This window comes from Leptodactylus fuscus, chromosome 4, assembly GCF_031893055.1.
Source record: "Leptodactylus fuscus isolate aLepFus1 chromosome 4, aLepFus1.hap2, whole genome shotgun sequence".
In the NCBI taxonomy this organism is placed as follows: domain Eukaryota; kingdom Metazoa; phylum Chordata; class Amphibia; order Anura; family Leptodactylidae; genus Leptodactylus; species Leptodactylus fuscus.
In genome coordinates this window covers 51,113,613-51,131,767 of record NC_134268.1, presented here as the reverse complement: position 1 = coordinate 51,131,767, position 18,155 = coordinate 51,113,613, and the positions used below count along the sequence as shown (strand labels likewise).

The window sequence follows — 18,155 nt, the reverse complement described above, 5'->3', positions numbered from 1 at the left end:
TTTATCCTGTAGCAAGTGATGAACTAGAAACATGAGAATTACTGAATTTTAAATGGATGCAAATAAAAGTTACATATCAGCTACTGAAATCTCACCCCTCCAGGTCCTGTCATCTTAGATTTGTGGAGTGCTAGTAAGGATGGAGGGATGGAAGATGTTATTAGGCTTTTACCCTTCGTCTGAGTCAGCAGCTGTAGTCATTGGCAGGGACTAAGAACTTTAGGTTTCATTAGCCATAGTCATTGTAGTCAACAATATTTTTAGTGATTTTCATTCTTAAGATATTTAATCTCCAAAACATTTCATGGTATGACTAAGAAATGCGTTAGCTGTCAACACGACATTAGCTGTATACATGATGGATTTTATTAGCTTGTAATAACGTTTGGATTTTATTTTCTTTGCTACTATGTTGTGTTTTCTCACTTGCACTTGTCTTTACAGAATAGTGTGTAACCTTGTTGCAGCGACTCGGGACACCCTTTCTCCTTTTGGAGATACCAGCTATTGTAGGGAGTCTCATAAGCAATCCTCCCTGGTGAAAATACCCAAATTAGCTCTCATCCTCAGAAACCTGTCTCTCTAATGCCACCTACAGGTAGCTGCCTATAAGTCAGTGTTATACCCCTTGAAGGGCTTTTCTCAGACATGAATATCCTATTCTTAGGATAGGTCATCAATGTGGGAGTCCGACACCCAGGACTGCTAGCGATCAGCTGATTGAAGAGGAAGCAGCATTTGGATCAGTGCAGACTCCTTACTGAATACCAAGCACAGCGCCGTACATTGCATAGGTTATGCGCTTGGTCTTGCAGTTCGGCCCCATTCATTGGAATGAACTGAGGTGCTGCTGTACTATGTGACTGATAACTGTGACACCAATGGCACACTTGTGAGTGCCTTTGCCTCTTAACAGCTGATCATCAGGGGTCCCAGATGTTGGACCCGCACCAATCACATATTGATAGCTTATCCTAAGGACAGGATATGTAAATCCTGGAAATTTCCTTTAAATGGGTTTTCTGGGATAAAAGTATTGATTACCTATACTAAAATTAGGTCACTATTATTAGATCTATGGGAGTCTGACACCTGACACCCCTAAGCTGTTCTCACCATCTGATGTACAGAGAATGGAGCAGGAAACAGACAGCTCTGTTCTCCATGTTGTGGCTGAATAAAGTCATTGCATCTTAGATCTCATTCAAATGTATGGGATCAGATCTGCAGTACTTGGTATGGCCACTGCAAAGAGAACAGGGCTTCCTGCTTCCTGCTCCATTCTCTGCATATCAGCTACCTAAAAGTAGTATTAGAGACAGTTAGTTGTCTTCCATCAGAAGGAGAGCTAAATCTGCAACAAAAAGCAGCTTTTCCTCAACATGGGTTCTTAGCCTAAAAGCCACCATGTAAAAGTCCCCTAACAGACCAGTGTTACACTTCTCTCGCTTTCTGCTTGCAGGTGGAGTGGGTTTCTTCTTTGCGCTATGGCAATGTTACTTGTCATCTTCCCAATGTTTACCTTCCCAAAGAAGCTTCCCCCTCGACAGAAGAAGAAAAAGAAGAAAAAGAAAAGTAACTCATATGATGTTTCCAGTGATGATGATGTGATGAAAGAGAAATCTAGCAACAAAATGAAGGCAGATACTGGTGTTGGCCCTTCCATAGGCTTTGGCAAGAATTTTAGAGGTAAGATCAGTGGTATTACTTGTATAAATGAAATATTAGCGGCTCCTTATTGGGGTTATTTTTGGTTTACTGCTGAAAGAGGACCTTTTACAGCCTCCACCAACCCCAGTTCTTACCATCTGCTAATAGATGGTGCTTCATTGATTTCAGCGCAGTTGGAATTTTTCTCTTCCCCACCATTCCTGAACAATCAGTGCTGTTAGCATTGGTGTTTGATGTGATTTTTAGACTCTTCACTGTAAAGGTGGGCAGTGCCAGGCAGGTGTACTTAGTTTTGGTGCTTGATGTGCTACTTAAACTCTGTAATGTCAGAAGGGCGGTGTCAGGCTGAGGATGTGGTCCAGAGCTCCAACCAGAGTTAGACAATATCAGAGTTCAGAATCGTACCCCTTTGCCTGTTCCTGCCTGACACTGTCCACCTGACAGTACAGAGCCTCAATAGCAAATGAGCCACCAAAACTAACACTAGGGGGTAGAGAAAAAATTCTGACTGTGCCGAATCAGTGGAGCAGCACCTATTAAATGGTGCAAAGAGCTGGACCTGGTGGAGGTGATGAAAGGTCCTCTAAAGAGTTTCCTAATGACTTGTTCTCCTGGGACACAACTTCAGGGACATCATATTATAGCCTAGCCACTAAAGCTAATTCCCATGATTTTCCTCACATCAGGGTTAGCGTCATGATTGGACGTCCTCTTTAAGTGGTGTTTTTTTTTAAATCCAGGGATAAACCATCTCTTAAGTGGATAACTGCAGATAGAAGCTTAGTTAGAAGTGAGGTTACAGCAAAAAGCATTAGATAAAGAAACGAGGCCGAAACCTAGGTACAGAGACCTCTGATGGGGCAAAGAATTCTGAGAAATGTCCCAATAACAGGCATTCTTAAGCTAAATTTCTGAAAACCAGCAATTAAAACATCTTCTTACAATCAAAGTCACTCTCGTAGGAGAATCAGGTTAATGAAATATGTGACATAAAATTACCTCTAATAAACATTATGTGGCCTAAACTCCAGACTCCAAGGCAGAACTTATCTAATTACTTACACTTATGTCTCCAAAAACAAATATTTGCAAAAGATCTGGACGTGGTATGTTCTAAGCAATCACATCATAGGTGAGCATTCTTGTAAGGAACATAACAAAGAAAAGAACCAGCAGTATACATACCGTATATATACGGATTGTAGGATTACAATATATTAGCAAGATTCTTAGTAAATACTATAATTATTATTGTCTCTACCAGTGGGACATACTGTAATTAAAAACATTTTTCATTGACCGCTATCTGATTTATTAAATTCATGTTCAAATATCCTACTAGAAAATCTACTCTCATGGGGGTCTCCTATTCAGGACCCTCAATTATTACTGAGAGGATATTACACTGGCATATCCATTGATTTCATTGTATATCATAGTGTGCATTATTATTATTGCATTTTTTACAATTTGTAAGATTGTGTTTTGTGGTTTTCTTGTATTTTTGATCATTAAAGGGGTTTTCCAAGAGCACAATATTTATGGCCATATCCTTAGGAAAGACCATCACTATCAGGTCAGCAAGGACCCATCTAGAGGACTAGCTGTACATGTTTGTGAAGGGGCGACAGAGCTAGGAAATGCGCTGTAGCCTCTTCATTACACTGATCTGTATACTAGTCACAGTTGCCCTCAGTATTGCAGCTTTGTGCTATTCCAGTGACTGGGACAAAGCTGCATTTACCAGATCAACCACTTCTGAGCGGGTGACATTCTGGTGTAAACAATAAAGACGTTGCAATAAGACCAATGTAGATAATAAAGACGTTGCAGCGCTCACTGGAGTGCCGTGGTCCCTTCAAACAGCTGATCGGTCGGGTGCTCAGAGTCAGACCCACCTCTAATCTGCTATCGATGGCCCGACTTGAAGGGGTTGTCCCAGAATTATTTTATTCTGGCCTAGGATAGGTCATAAATATCTGATTATATGGGGGGCCAACAGGCAGCTCTCGCACGTTTCAGCCCCTTCCAGCAACACTACTATACTCAACGTGGGGTAGGAAGCAGTTGGCTCTGTGCTCTGTATAGTGGCCAAGTGCCAGTACTGCAGATCAGATCTCATTGTCTACCATAGACAGTTAAAAAAAAAAATTCCTGGAAAACCGTTTAAGGATTGTGATCTTGGAAAACCTCTTTAAGTGTCTCAATTTTTTTTTAGAACCAATAATAAATAAATTGTTTGCGGCAAATCTCTTGCAGGAAATCCATTACATGCCCTCCACTTCAGGGATCCGACATATATAGTTTTAGCCATTCATTATTATAAACTTCATCTCTTGTCATTTTTAGACCTTCCAAGAGCAGCAGTCAGAATTTTAAGCAACATGACATTCCTTTTTGTGAGTTTGTCATACACAGCTGAGAGTGCCATTGTCACCGCTTTTATTACCTTCATTCCCAAGTTCATCGAGTCTCAGTTTGGCATCCCAGCTTCCAGTGCCAGCATCTACACTGGTAAGATCATGCTAATAGTGCATGGAAGTTACAATCGGAAATGGGCTTTATATGAAATGACTGGGTGGTCACCTTTGCAAACCCATTCAAGTGAATGAGTTTGAAAACTGACCACCGGGTTTCCGTCCCCTGTCCAATTTCACAGGACAGAAGACAGAAACCGGCCGGACAGGACATCATGTATTAAATGGTGGTAAAGACATGATAGAAAACGGTAAGTAAATTATTAATAGGTGAGAATCTCGAGAGGTCTTCCTATAGAGAATGGTTTATACTAGCTCATAAAGGGCTACATTATTGGGACCAGAGATGTGCGCTCTTATTAAAGATCATTCCTCACAACATGCAAAGATATCCAAGAGGCTGAGACCCCACATTATAGAAATGCTGCAATTTGTGTTTCCAAGGCATTTCCACAGCATGCAAAAATGTCACCTTTCCGCAACGTGGGTCCTTAGCCTAAAAAAAACCAAAGCTGTTCTCTTTTGGCAACTTTTTTTTAGTTGTATCTGCTCGAGTGTTGCTGCATATATGGGCAGACATTCCCCTGGAGGTATGGGAATACTAGGTGACAGCCTTTAGAAAGGCTATAATGTCTGCCAAATTGGTTATCATCCAGCGGTTCCAGAAACAGAAATTAATCAACTTGACAGAAGAAGACAAATTTAGGACTTTTCAGACTTTTAAGGAACCATCAGCCAAACTTTTTTTTTTTTATATTATTTTAAGGGAAATATTATTTTATTTACATTGGATTTTGGGTCTTACATAAAAAGGAGCAGTTTATTTATTTGAATTTATTATTTGCATTTATTTTTTCATTTTGCATAAATTAACTAATTTTTTATACAACTAGTTGTATAAAATTTGGAGAAAGGTATCGTATTGTAAAGGCTGTGGATCTGTAGAAACAGTTGGCACCTTGAAGAAAGGTTTGGATTATCTCTTGAAACAAAATAACATTGACACTTAAATAAATCCTGTGTCGAATCCTTGTATGAATGTTCATTCAGACTGATCTCCACTTGGGATCAGGAGGGAAATTTTTAGGGCAGATTAGCAGATTTCCTTGTGGTTTTTATTTCCTTCCTACAGATTGGTAGTGGGATTTATTCGACCCTCTCTTCACATCATATTCCCTACCCTTGATTGACATTATGCAACAATTTTGGAAGAAACTGTCTTTGTCAGAGTCTAGAAGTATGTAGCATCCCTTCTCTTACCTCAAGGCTCTCGTAGAAACTATCTCAGTTCCTTAAAAGTATATCTGGAGTCATACAATAAATAGATAGAGAAGAAATGATAAATCTTAAAGATTTCCTCTTTTTCCGTGTGATGTGAGAGGAAAGTGGGTGCAGATGTTTGGAGAGTATTTAGAGTGACTATGGGATGTGTGGGAAGTAGGAAACAACATAAAAGTTACAGCAAACATCACTACAGGAGGAGCATAGTTACGAGGGGTGACATAAAGTGACATTGCCCATAATGTGCCAGAAAGTGAAGGAATGTAATACCCTCCTCAAAAGGCCAGGAGGTGATAGGGGCGATGCATACATAGCTTTATCTCTGAGTTAAAGGGGTTGTCCAGATTTTAGGATAAACTCAGGGGTGGCCAGGGTGGGTGAAAATGATAAAAAAGACATAGCGCCTATTCCCAGCACACTGTTGTCCTGTCCCAGTTTACTCTTCTGTGATGTCATTGGTCCCTTTCCAGTGACCACTGGGGACCAATCCAATGTAGTGCTGGGGATAGATGAGTAAATCATGGACAACCCCTTTAAATGGTACTATTCTGTTTTATCTAGTCCTCCTGCAGTCTAGTAGTGCTATTAATCCCTGGTGTCTGCTGACCCTGTCCTAGTCTCCACAGCAAAGCTATAAAATGACTGGCAGGACAAATAAAGAATTATATAGAAAATCTGATTTAAGTGATTTTTTTTCTTATGATAAATTCCCTTCCTTGATTTTGTGCAATATAGAAAATATTAATATTACATTTTGCTCCTTGTTAGTTTACCACCCTGCAAAGCCTAGTGTAAATTGGTGTGCGAATAATGCAGTGCTTTCTGTGCGCCCCCTCAGAGAGCAGATTATCCTGCTTTGATTATCCTATGGATGTATACATCTGGTCTCTTCTGTCTCTATGCAAAAAGTGCAAGCGCAGACAACTTTATTCTGAAGCTGTAATCACAGAAGAATGCCGGGCTGGAATCTCCCGGAGCGGCCTGCTATATATTAGCCGCCGTGCTGAGCTGCTGTCACAAATGGCACAGCGAATATTACAGCCAAGAAATCTTTAATTTTTAGTTATTATCTGAAATACCAAAACACTTCTAATAAATGGTGACATTTTCTTGGAAATAGTTTCAGATTTCAATATATGAAGTGGAAAAATAACAGTACAGATATTTACATGAATTAAAGCAATATTCCAGACTCCTCTCATACCAGGATCATTCGGCTCCGTTATCTATTTTGCGCTGGTTGCCTATTTGATTGTAGTCGGTGCCATATAGGAGATCATCTCAACATGTATTGACTTACTGGTTGTATGGGGCTTGTGTTTGTACAGCACAGCCTACTGTGCGCACAGAGCTGCAGTGTAAAGCATGGAAGAGAGACAAGGAATGAGTTTGAAACACTGGTGAGACAGAAGCTGTTTCTATCAACCGTAGAGGGCGTAGGGGACTTTACTCCGTGTGAATGCCCCCAAAAAGTTCAGCTAAGTGAAGTCTGTCACCGGGGGTAAGCATATTAAGGCTAAGGCCCCATGTAGCGAGCCGCAGCTAAAACATGCTGTCGAAAAGACTGTGGCAGAAACTCATCGTGTTTTTTTTCCACATTGTTTTCCACAGAATTTTCCTGCCTCTATTATACCTATACAGAAAACGCTAGCGTTTCCATAGATATAATTGAAATGCTGTGATTTTGAGGCAGATTCCACCCTGATTAGGAGCGGGATATCCTGAGATTGGAGCAAGATGCTAAAAAAAAAATAAATAAGCGCTCTACTCCATCTTGCCACACACTCTGGGCCTAATCGCTGACAGAAAGCCATGACCGAATGCCGAAGCTCTACTTCGGCTTTCCACGATGGGAGGTTGGAGGTGTGGAAATGAGAGAGAATTTTCGGTGGAAAGGCAAATTCATTTTTGATCATGTGAATGGTCCCTAAGGCTCGGTGTGCACCTGCGTTTGGGGATTCCGTTCCCCTCTCTGCATGAAAATTGCAGAGACTAAGGCTCTGCAAGCAGCACTTTTCTCTCCAAACCGCTCGGACCCCATTGTAGTCTGTGAGGTCCACAGGTTTCTTAAGGTAAACACTTTTTTTATGCAGATTAGCTTTCCGTTCGGGGGGGGGGGGGGGGTCCCCAAGCGGACTCCCCGAATGGAAACCTGAACGCAGATTTGAACCGGGCCTTAGGCTCCATAAATGAGCTGAGTCTCTTCAATGAGGACCAATGCCCGCTAGATAAAACTGAACATTGTATATAAAATTATAAATTGTGGAAAGTAAATGAAATTTGTTAAAAAAAAAAAAAAAAAGATTGAACCTGGACAGCCCCTGTGCTAAATGCAAACGCACTAGTGACCAGCAGTAGTTTCACATATCAGCGATTCTAATAGGAGACCATGTGATAACTAGTCAGGCCTGGTTCACATCTGTGTTTGTTATTCCGCTCAGGGAGTTCTCTTGGGTCCCCCCAAACAGAATACCAAACGCAATAAAAAGTGGTGAGCAATGAAAGCACACAGACCCCATAAACTATAATGGAGCTCTATGGGGACTATCTACCGCGTGAAAAACACATGGACCCCATTATAGTCTTTGGGGTCCGTGTGCTTTCATTGCTCACCGCTTTTTAATGTGTTCAGTATTCCGTTCAGGTGGTCCCCAAGCAGACTCCCTAAACGGAATAACGAACGCAGATGTGAACCGGACCAATGCCGAGTCTGCCAGAATGAGAGCTGGATTTTGCAGCCTGTATATAAAATCCATCTCTAGATTTACTGTATAGCATAGGCATTAATAATAATAAGCCACTATCTGTAACACTATAAACAGTGGGAGCCAAAATACATCATATAAATGGAAAATTTGTATCTGGAGCCGGAGCTGCAGTGAGGATATATAGGATTGTCTTTTTCATACCGAGCTGTCAGTGCCTATTGCATTTGCACAGTAGTGACTCATAAGTTCCTGAATAATACAATATATCTGCAAATAACCCGTAATATTATGCAAATCTCTGCTGATGGATCCCCTGGAGAGGAGATGAGAGGATGGAAAGGGGAGGGATGGGTAGACAGGTCGTCCGTTTGTATGACAAGACCGAACAATGCTATTATTTGGTATTATAATGCAGTTGCAGGTCAATTTCAAGATAACTTGAGGTTGAGCGGAGAAGTAAATTGCACTTGATGTGCCTTTAAGTGGAGGAGTGTAATAACCAGGTTCCTGCTATTGCATTTGGATGTCTCTTTCGCCTGAATTGAGATTGTGTTAAGGTAAATGGTTGAGAAGTGTCGGTAACCATCCGGCACGTCTAGTTGCATCTGAGGTCTGAGCCGCTTCATACTGACAGCCTGTGATAAAGCACTTAACGTATTCTATTTAATATACAGGGTCAGACAGATCTGCAGCTGCATGGCTTGCTATGGCCATACTTTATACTCAAATATCCAAAACATGAATATTTTACACATAGAAAAAAACAGAAACTGAACCAGAAGTGTAAATTATTGACTAAAATGGCTTCACGTCCCCCTTTTATAAGAATAGATCCGTTTTTCACTACTTGTCAGTGAGTTATGGTAAATCGATGAATTTTATTTTACATTGCGGTTTTTGTGCCAGGGAAGACTGTAAGCCCCTTAATGCAATGCATTAAAAGACTAAAGCACAATGAAAGCTTTTAGTGGATTTCATATTTCAGCTATAAATAAACAGAAGCGTTTCTAGAAAGTAGGTATTGAGCAGAGGAATGACGCATCCGTAACCTATGCTGAAACAGGTTCACAATGAAATATTTTTAGCATAAGGTGACTTTCTGTCTTAATGTTATTGCAGAATATAATCTAAAGCCAAGGCTGGCCTGCATAATAATATATCCCGGTGTAGACGTGCGAGCCGTGTCCTTGAGAAATAATCCAAATGTATTATCATGTCATAATATAGTGGCTGTTCTATTTATACAGCCGGTATGTCTAGGAGTCCGCTAGTTTGTGTTCGCTACCAGACGACATAGCAATGGTATGAGACATGGCCACGTGCCATTCTGCCCATTGCACTGATGACAGGTTTAGCTTTAGATTAGGGTAGTCAAGATGGTCTGAAGTCTCATTCACATTGTCAGTATTTTAGCTTTACATCAGTATTTGTAATCTAAAACCTCAAGAACTATATATATATATATATATATATATATATAATATTGTAAGCCGATGGCTGGTCAGATAATGGACGGGGTGTGCATCTCACCCAGACTACTCAGGTGGATGAGATGAGAAAACTCCAGGAATGTTTGTTCTCAGCAGACAATTTTGGTAAATGCTCAGTACTGGGCTGCATTTTTAGGAATGGCAGGTAGGTTGGTAGTGGGACCTGTCATTCCACCTCCCTCCAGTCCACACTTTGGGGATGTTCCGGCAGCGACTCAGCTGCAGAGAGTCTGCTCATCAAGGAGGCTTAAGAAGCCAGCTCCAGCAGCAACACTTTGGACAGAGCTTGGCTGGAAGAGCCAACAGGTCATATTTTTGGAGCTGTGTCCTGAATGATTCTACTGGCTTTTTGGATTTCTGTTATTCTAGGTGAGGTAACCTATTCTATGTTTAGTTAGAGCCTAACCAGGCAGGGATTTATTTTTGTATGGTTTCCTTTTGTTGCTGCGCTATCTTTTTGAGTGAAAATAAACTCTACCTTTGTTTTGGACTAAAGAATCTGGACTTGCGTGTCTATGTCACCCCACCTAGCAACCCCAGACCCTGACAATATATATATATATATATATATATATATATATATATATATATATATATATATATAGTCCTATTCCTAGGCTAGTTTAAGACAAGTGTATTACAGGGATATTCTTGCACCTGCAATATGGAAGCATGTACAATATCTTGTGATCTGACCCTAATGACACCATAGAGATCTACACTCACTGGCCACTTTATTAGGTACACCATGCTAGTAACGGGTTGGACCCCCTTTTGCCTTCAGAACTGCCTCAATTCTTCGTGGCATAGATTCAACAAGGTGCTGGAAGCATTCCTCAGAGATTTTGGTCCATATTGACATGATGGCATCACACAGTTGCCGCAGATTTGTCGGCTGCACATCCATGATGCGAATCTCCCGTTCCACCACATCCCAAAGATGCTCTATTGGATTGAGATCTGGTGACTGTGGAGGCCATTGGAGTACAGTGAACTCATTGTCAAGTTCAAGAAACCAGTCTGAGATGATTCCAGCTTTATGACATGGCGCATTATCCTGCTGAAAGTAGCCATCAGATGTTGGGTACATTGTGGTCATAAAGGGATGGACATGGTCAGCAACAATACTCAGGTAGGCTTTGGCGTTGCAACGATGCTCAATTGGTACCAAGGGGCCCAAAGAGTGCCAAGAAAATATTCCCCACACTATGACACCACCACCACCAGCCTGAACCGTTGATACAAGGCAGGATGGATCCATGCTTTCATGTTGTTGACGCCAAATTCTGACCCTACCATCCGAATGTCACAGCAGAAATCGAGACTCATCAGACCAGGCAACGTTTTTCCAATCTTCAATTGTCCAATTTCGATGAGCTTGTGCAAATTGTAGCCTCAGTTTCCTGTTCTTAGCTGAAAGGAGTGGCACCCGGTGTGGTCTTCTGCTGCTGTAGCCCATCTGCCTCAAAGTTCGACGTACTGTGCGGCGTTCAGAGATGCTCTTCTGGCTACCTTGGTTGTAACGGGTGGCTATTTGAGTCACTGTTGCCTTTCTATCAGCTCGAACCAGTCTGGCCATTCTCCTCTGACCTCTGGCATCAACAACGCATTTCCGCCCACAGAACTGCCGCTCACTGGATGTTTTTTCTTTTTCGGACCATTCTCTGTAAACCCTAGAGATGGTTGTGCGTGAAAATCCCAGTAGATCAGCAGTTTCGGAAATACTCAGACCAGCCCTTCTGGCACCAACAACCATGCCACGTTCAAAGGCACTCAAATCACCTTTCTTCCCCATACTGATGCTCGGTTTGAACTGCAGGAGATTGTCTTGACCATGTCTACATGCCTAAATGCACTGAGTTGCCGCCATGTGATTGGCTGATTAGAAATTAAGTGTTAACGAGCAGTTGGACAGGTGTACCTAATAAAGTGGCCGGTGAGTGTATGATGCTGTGAGTTCCGGTAACAGGAAATTTGCATTCAGGCCAGGTCACTAACATTAGCCCAACTGCATGTATATTGACCTAAATGTCATAGAGATATAGTGTATGATGCTATAAGTTCAGGTCAGTAGATCTGCATTCGGGCCACAACATTAACACTAGCCCATCCATACATGTACTCACCTAAATTTTATCATAGTGATCTATGGTGCTGTATGTTCAGGTCAGTACAGCTGCTTTCTTTTTTTTTTTTTTTAAATGTAGATTGTGAGCCCCCCATAGAGCTCACAATGTACATTTTTCCCTATCAGTATGTCTTTTTTTTTTTGGAATATGGGATGGAAATCCATGCAAACACGGGGAGAACGTACAAACTCCTTGCAGATGGTTTTTTTGCCCTTGGTGGGATTTGAACACCAGGACTCCAGGGCTGCAAGGCTGCAGTGCTAACCACTGAGCCACTGTGTGGCCCAGTACTGCTGCTTTCTGACCAGGACACTGAATCTGACTGAAGTAAAATATTGATCAATGGATATGATAGATGGATAGATATCTAATTTATTTATAATGTACACATCATGTATCATTACTCTAGACACAAATAGATAATGAAGTCGCATCACCAAGGTTCTCTCCAATAAAGTGTATGTTTATCAATGTGGTTTAAAGGGTTTCCAGATGAAGGATATTGATGACCTATTTTTAGGATAAGTCAATATCAGATAAGTGGAGGCCTGTCACCAGGCACCCCTTTGATCAGCTGTTTGAAGCAATCTCGAACCCGGCTTCACAGGCTTGTGATGTGCTAAACTTGCACCTTTCAAATAAATGGGGTTGAGCTGCAATACTAATCACAGCCACTATACAACATATGGCGCTGTGCTGTGTAAGCAGTGAAGAAACTGCAGCAGTTCAAACAGCTGATCGGTGGGGGTGCTGGACGTTGGACTTCCACTACCCAATATTGATAACTTGTGCTAAGGATAGGTCATCAGTATCATAGATTAAGGTATAATCTTTGTAAAAAACAAAACAAAAAAAAACTTGATATATTTTCTATCAAGAAAGGCAATCAAATCCCTTTTAATGCCAGAAATCTGGATGTGGACATACTAGGGTGGTTTTTTTATTAATTCATAATGCAGTTTGGTGGGTTAAAAAAATCACAATATACAATATGTAGCTATAGGGGGCGCAGAGGTAACCTAACTACAATAGAAGAGGACACCAGTAAGTAGCGGCTCCATTACAGATTTTGCATTGGAACCTGGGAGCTTCAACTTACGCCTCTGTCAGAATCAGTTGTGGAGACTCCAGCACAAATGTGAACGGAGCCTAAAATCCTAAATACTGGATTCAGTAATGTATTGTGAAAGTTCTTTAAGATCATAAGACAACTTAAGGAAATGTAACTGTATTTGACTGTGAAATGATGAATCCTGTTGTGCTAGTTTATTCTATGATGGTCCCTTCCTCTGTCCCTTGCCCTGTACTGCCTCTTACACCTGCTATGGTGCCTGTTTTGGGAGATATCACTGTTTCGCTCCTGCTACAAATACCATGTTTGGAATGGTACACTTAGAAACCTTCACGCCAGGTGCAAATTTTCGAAATCTTTTGGCTCTGTAACAAGGCTCAAGAATATTGTAAGGGTGCATTACTAACAACTGCTAAATCCAACAAGTGGCAAGCAGAGGTCTCAGGAAGCAACAGAAAACTCAATAAGATAGTGGTTTCCTAAAGTGCAAAAAGCCGGGAGACATAAACTGCAATGACAATGAGCAGTACAGAAACCCCAAATTGGCAAGGAAGGATGTGGTATAGGCAGGACCTCAGCAGCGTCTAGACACATGCCCTAGATACCACAATACAGGTATCAGGTTTTGTGGTACACAAGATACCAGGATACAGGTTCAGGTTTCATAGTATACAGGATACCAAGATACAGATTCAGGTTTCATGGTATACAGGGTACCAAGATACAGATTCAGGTTTCATGGTATACAGGGTACCAAGATACAGATTCAGGTTTCATGGTATACAGGGTACTAGGATACAATCTTCAGTTTCAAGGTTCACAAGATACCTGGATGCAGGTTCGAATTTCATAGTACACAGGATACAGGTTCAGGTTTAAAAGTTAACAGGATACAGGTTTTGTGGAATACAGGATACCTGGTACAGACTCAGGTTTCAGGGTTGACAAAATGCAAGCTAAGGGTTTGTGATATACAGGATACAGTTTCGGGTTTTGTGGTATACTGGATACAGGCTCAGGTTTTGTGATGTACAGTATACAGGCTCGGTTTTTGTGGTATACAGGATACAGGCTCGGTTTTTGTGGTATGCTGGATACAGGCTCGGGTTTTGTGGTATACTGGATACAAGCTCCGGTTTCGGGGTTCACAGTATACAGGCAGGCTTAGGTTTCAGGACATATTATAGATAAAATACCTCACAAACAATACAGGACAAAGCCACATAAATATAACAACGAATATGGGAAAAGTAGTGGCACAAAAAGTCCAAAATAAGAATAATCAAATACATGTATGTAAAAAAATGTACAAATTTATGAATAAATATGCACAAGATAAAAAACTTATATAGTAATACAGCAGGCCAGATGAAATATGCCAACAGAACAAGAAAACAAGAAATAGACATTAAGGAGGTTATGATTTGGGGTAATGTATAGCAGTCTGCTATCAAATAAATGATAAACATGCTAATATCATTATTGCAGAGATATGGCACAAGTAAATATATATCTATAAAAATATATAGAAGTGTGGAATAAACAGGGCAGGCAAAAGTAGAACAGCAGAAAATTGCAAATCTATATACCAAGATAGAGTCACAAATATATGCCAAGATAGAGTCACAACACCTAATACATCAAATGAATTGTCACCATCAACCTCAAATGGAAGCTGAAAGGAGTCGCCCTGATAGCCACAATACAAGCTTAGATGAAAGACATATATACAGTCATATTAAGATAGCCAAATACCCCGAAAGTCAGACAAAGATATACCATGAAACGGCATTCCTATACGTTTCGCCGATGAAGGCGCCCTTCCTGTTTTTTATCTTGTGAGTACCGTATATATGCGAGTATAAGCCAAATTTTTCAGCACAGTTTTTTGTGCTGAAAAAGCCCCCCTCGGCTTATACTCACTCAAGCAAAAAAACATTTTTTTTTTTTTTTTTATTTTTTTTTTTTTGGGGGGGGCGCTATCTGCAGCCGCAATAGTAATGTATAGGAATCTCCCATAAACAATAGTGAAAAAAAGAAGCTTTAAATGAAATATAATAAAAAAAATAAAGTAAGTAAAAGTTCTAAATCCCTCCTTTCCCTAGAATACATATAAAAGTAGAAAATGACTGTGAAACACATACACATTAGGTATCCCTGTGTCTGACAGTGCCCGGTCTACTGAATATAGGGGATCTGCAGTGCTCCTGTTCCATCCATCCATGTTACCCTATATTCAGCCAGACTGAATTCCAAGTGGGGGAAAAAAAAACTCAGTCCTCAAGCTCAGGGAAGGGGCAGACAGACAACCAATACACCCAAACTACTTTCCCAGCACCCAGCAACTACTGCACCCAAAAACTCCGACCATTTTAATTTTTGAAATTTTCCAGTAGCTGCTGCATTCCCCCCCCCCCCCCCTCGGCTTATACTCGAGTTAATAAGTTTTCCCAGTTTTTTGTGGTAAAATTAGGGGCCTCGACTTATATTCGGGTCGGCTTATACTCGAGTATATACGGTATTTATTAATGAAATTATGTATATTTTTACATACACGTATTTGATTATTTTTTTCTTATTTTGGACTTTTTGTGCCACTACATTTTCATATTCATTAAGTTTCAGGACAAACTTGATATAAGCAGAACTGGAACATTTTGGCAGGAGGCATAATCCACCGGTAAACATAAGTAAACAGGTACAAAAACAGGACAAAGGAGTTGACAATAATACATAGTTAAGGTCCATTCACACTGAGTAAACGCGTGCCCATTTTGGCAAAATACATGTGTAAAGAATACACGTGTAAAAATAACACTCCCATTGACTTCAATGACATTTTTTTACACGTGTAAAAAAAACATGTCATAAAACGCGCGTACTAGAGTGTCATCTACTATTCCCAATATATATGGGGTAGCAGTTTATGCCTCTTGTTGTGGGCCTTCTCCTAAAATGAAAGATAAATTTGACAATCCCTCTTTTCAGGGGTGACTGCATACACATACGTAAGACTGTCGATCGCTCCAACTGTAATTGCCATATTTTGGCGACTTTTAACATATTTTCTACATAGATGGCCAGCTTTACTATAAAAAGTGGAAATAGAAATACATACATACTTATTGTAGAGATTGGCTTTCTCAGTGTTGACAAACAGCTTAAAGGGTCATTTCACATAAGCAATATTCATATACATCTTCACATCCCCTAAATGTAAATATGTAAGATAACAGAGATCACAAAACTTTATGGAGAGATGCGCAGGGTACTGACATTACTATAGATATTATAATACCTGGATAGCTACAGTAGGCAAATGTGTTTTTCAGGAGTCTAGGTAAGCTGGGTTACAACAGTCCTGTAACGACAGTGGTGTTCTTGTGCATTACGAGCCACAGAAAGAGTGTTTTTAAGCGGGCGCTAGAACCTGAAGGAAACCCAAAGGCCCTATAAAAAACTTCTGTTTTAACTGGCCCTTGGAAGGTAGGTGTCCCATTAAAGATTTTGCATTGGGGCCAGAATCTTCAAGTTACACCTCTGTGTGCATTATTTCTACTATTCTTCCCAACAATGAAAATAATAAAATTGCTATGTCTATGGCATGAACTGAACGGTGCCGGACAGACCCTTTTGACTATACTGGGGTCCATTGGGTCTCTATCAAGGGGCCCTGGATTCTACCGAATAGACTAGTGTATGTCTCATGCTCACTATTTTGTCTAGCATTTTAGTCTAAGAGTCTCCAGTATAGATGTGAACACAGTCTTACTGGAGTTCACCCATTTTTACCAGACCTGGTAAGGGCTCGTTCACATCTGCGTTGCCCTCTCCGTTCTTGAGGTTTCCGTTTCCTGCCTAAAACGGAGGCAGGAGACGGAAACCTGCAGGAGACTTTCTCACCCATTCATTTGAATGGGTGAGAAAGCTGTCCGGCCGTGAGCGGCGGTGAGCGTTTTGCGCTCTCCGCCGCGAAACCGGGTTTTATAATCCGGACACAGAGTCGGACATGCAGTACTCTGTGTCCGGATAAAAAAATCCGGTTTCGCGGCGGAGAGCCTAAAACGCTCACCGCCGCTCACGGCCGGACCCGGTCTATGATTTCCGTCTTCTGGCATGCAGAAGACTGAAACCATAGAACGGAGACCCTGAACGCAGGTGTGAACCTAGCGTAAGCAGTAATAATATCTAGTGATTTTTTTTTTATTACAGGGGGGAATCTGCTTTAATTTATTGCTTAACTGATTCATTGTCATTATTTCCTAACCTCCGTATCATCCGGGTGCACAATGGCAGCTTTTCCATCATTTATGAAATTATTTTGATCTCTTCGCCAAGAAAAATGGCACCTTCCATTTTAGAAATATATTATAGACGAATGCCGTCAGCTGTAAAGAAGGTGATCATGGTAGAAGGAGATGCTGATGTTATTGTTACTTTTATGCTTTTAGGCTTGATCATTGTTCCAAGTGCTGGCGTTGGTATTGTGCTTGGTGGTTACATCATCAAGAAGCTGAAACTGAGCGCAAGAGAATCCGCAAAACTGGCCATGATCTGTAGCGGTGTCTCCTTACTTTGCTTTTCCACTCTTTTCATTGTGGGATGTGAAAGTATCAACCTTGGAGGAATCAATATACCTTACACTACTGGGTAGGTATACAACAAATGAAATTGTACGAGGGATTATTCATTGTGGTGACGGCCAATGTTGTCCATTTACTCTGGCCGGTTTCCTATAGCAAGTGCTTGACAGCAGCTGGTGTTATAGGAGGCGTCAATATTTAGAAATAGAGAATTCTATACCACTAGGTTTATGGTCCTTGTTATAGTGAATTTTGTCAGTCTTTGCACTGTTTACATACAGTAAGTAAAAGCAAGTACACCTATTATAGTGTAGCACATACATCAAGAATCATGGTGATCTTACTGGAATAAATACATGCATATGATATAATGCACTGTAACACAATCTGGAATATTGCTGCTGTTGTCAATATAATATGAGGACATTGGCTTTGTTCCAAAGAAGCAAGTAACGACACTGTCATTGTTCCAGAGAGCTCATTTGCTCACATTGGGAATATCAGTGATATCTCGGCACTGATCACAAGGCGGAAACACGGTTGGATTTAGGTGACCTTAACCTATCTATGACTTTGAATTCATATGCTGGGTCCTGATGATGGGTAACATGGTATTTATCAATAATGGTAAGAGATACAGGTTGAGATGTGCTGCAACTCTGTAGGCCATCTGAGACTTGCCATAGCAGTGACTAGTCAAGCACTTACCTACAACACTGACCTACTGAGACTATGGATACGAAC

The 18,155-nt window shown here is 40.9% G+C and overlaps 1 protein-coding gene across 1 annotated transcript in view; it reads left to right on the top strand.

Annotated features, from left to right (window-relative positions):
- Nucleotides 1–18,155, top strand: part of SLCO5A1 (solute carrier organic anion transporter family member 5A1) — a 78,616-nt gene that overhangs the window by 46,875 nt on the left and 13,586 nt on the right. The window contains exons 4-6 of the mRNA XM_075270413.1: nt 1,463–1,689; nt 4,021–4,185; nt 17,280–17,478. Coding sequence (XP_075126514.1) covers nt 1,463–1,689; nt 4,021–4,185; nt 17,280–17,478 — 591 coding nt within the window. The remainder of the gene's footprint in view (nt 1–1,462; nt 1,690–4,020; nt 4,186–17,279; nt 17,479–18,155) is intronic.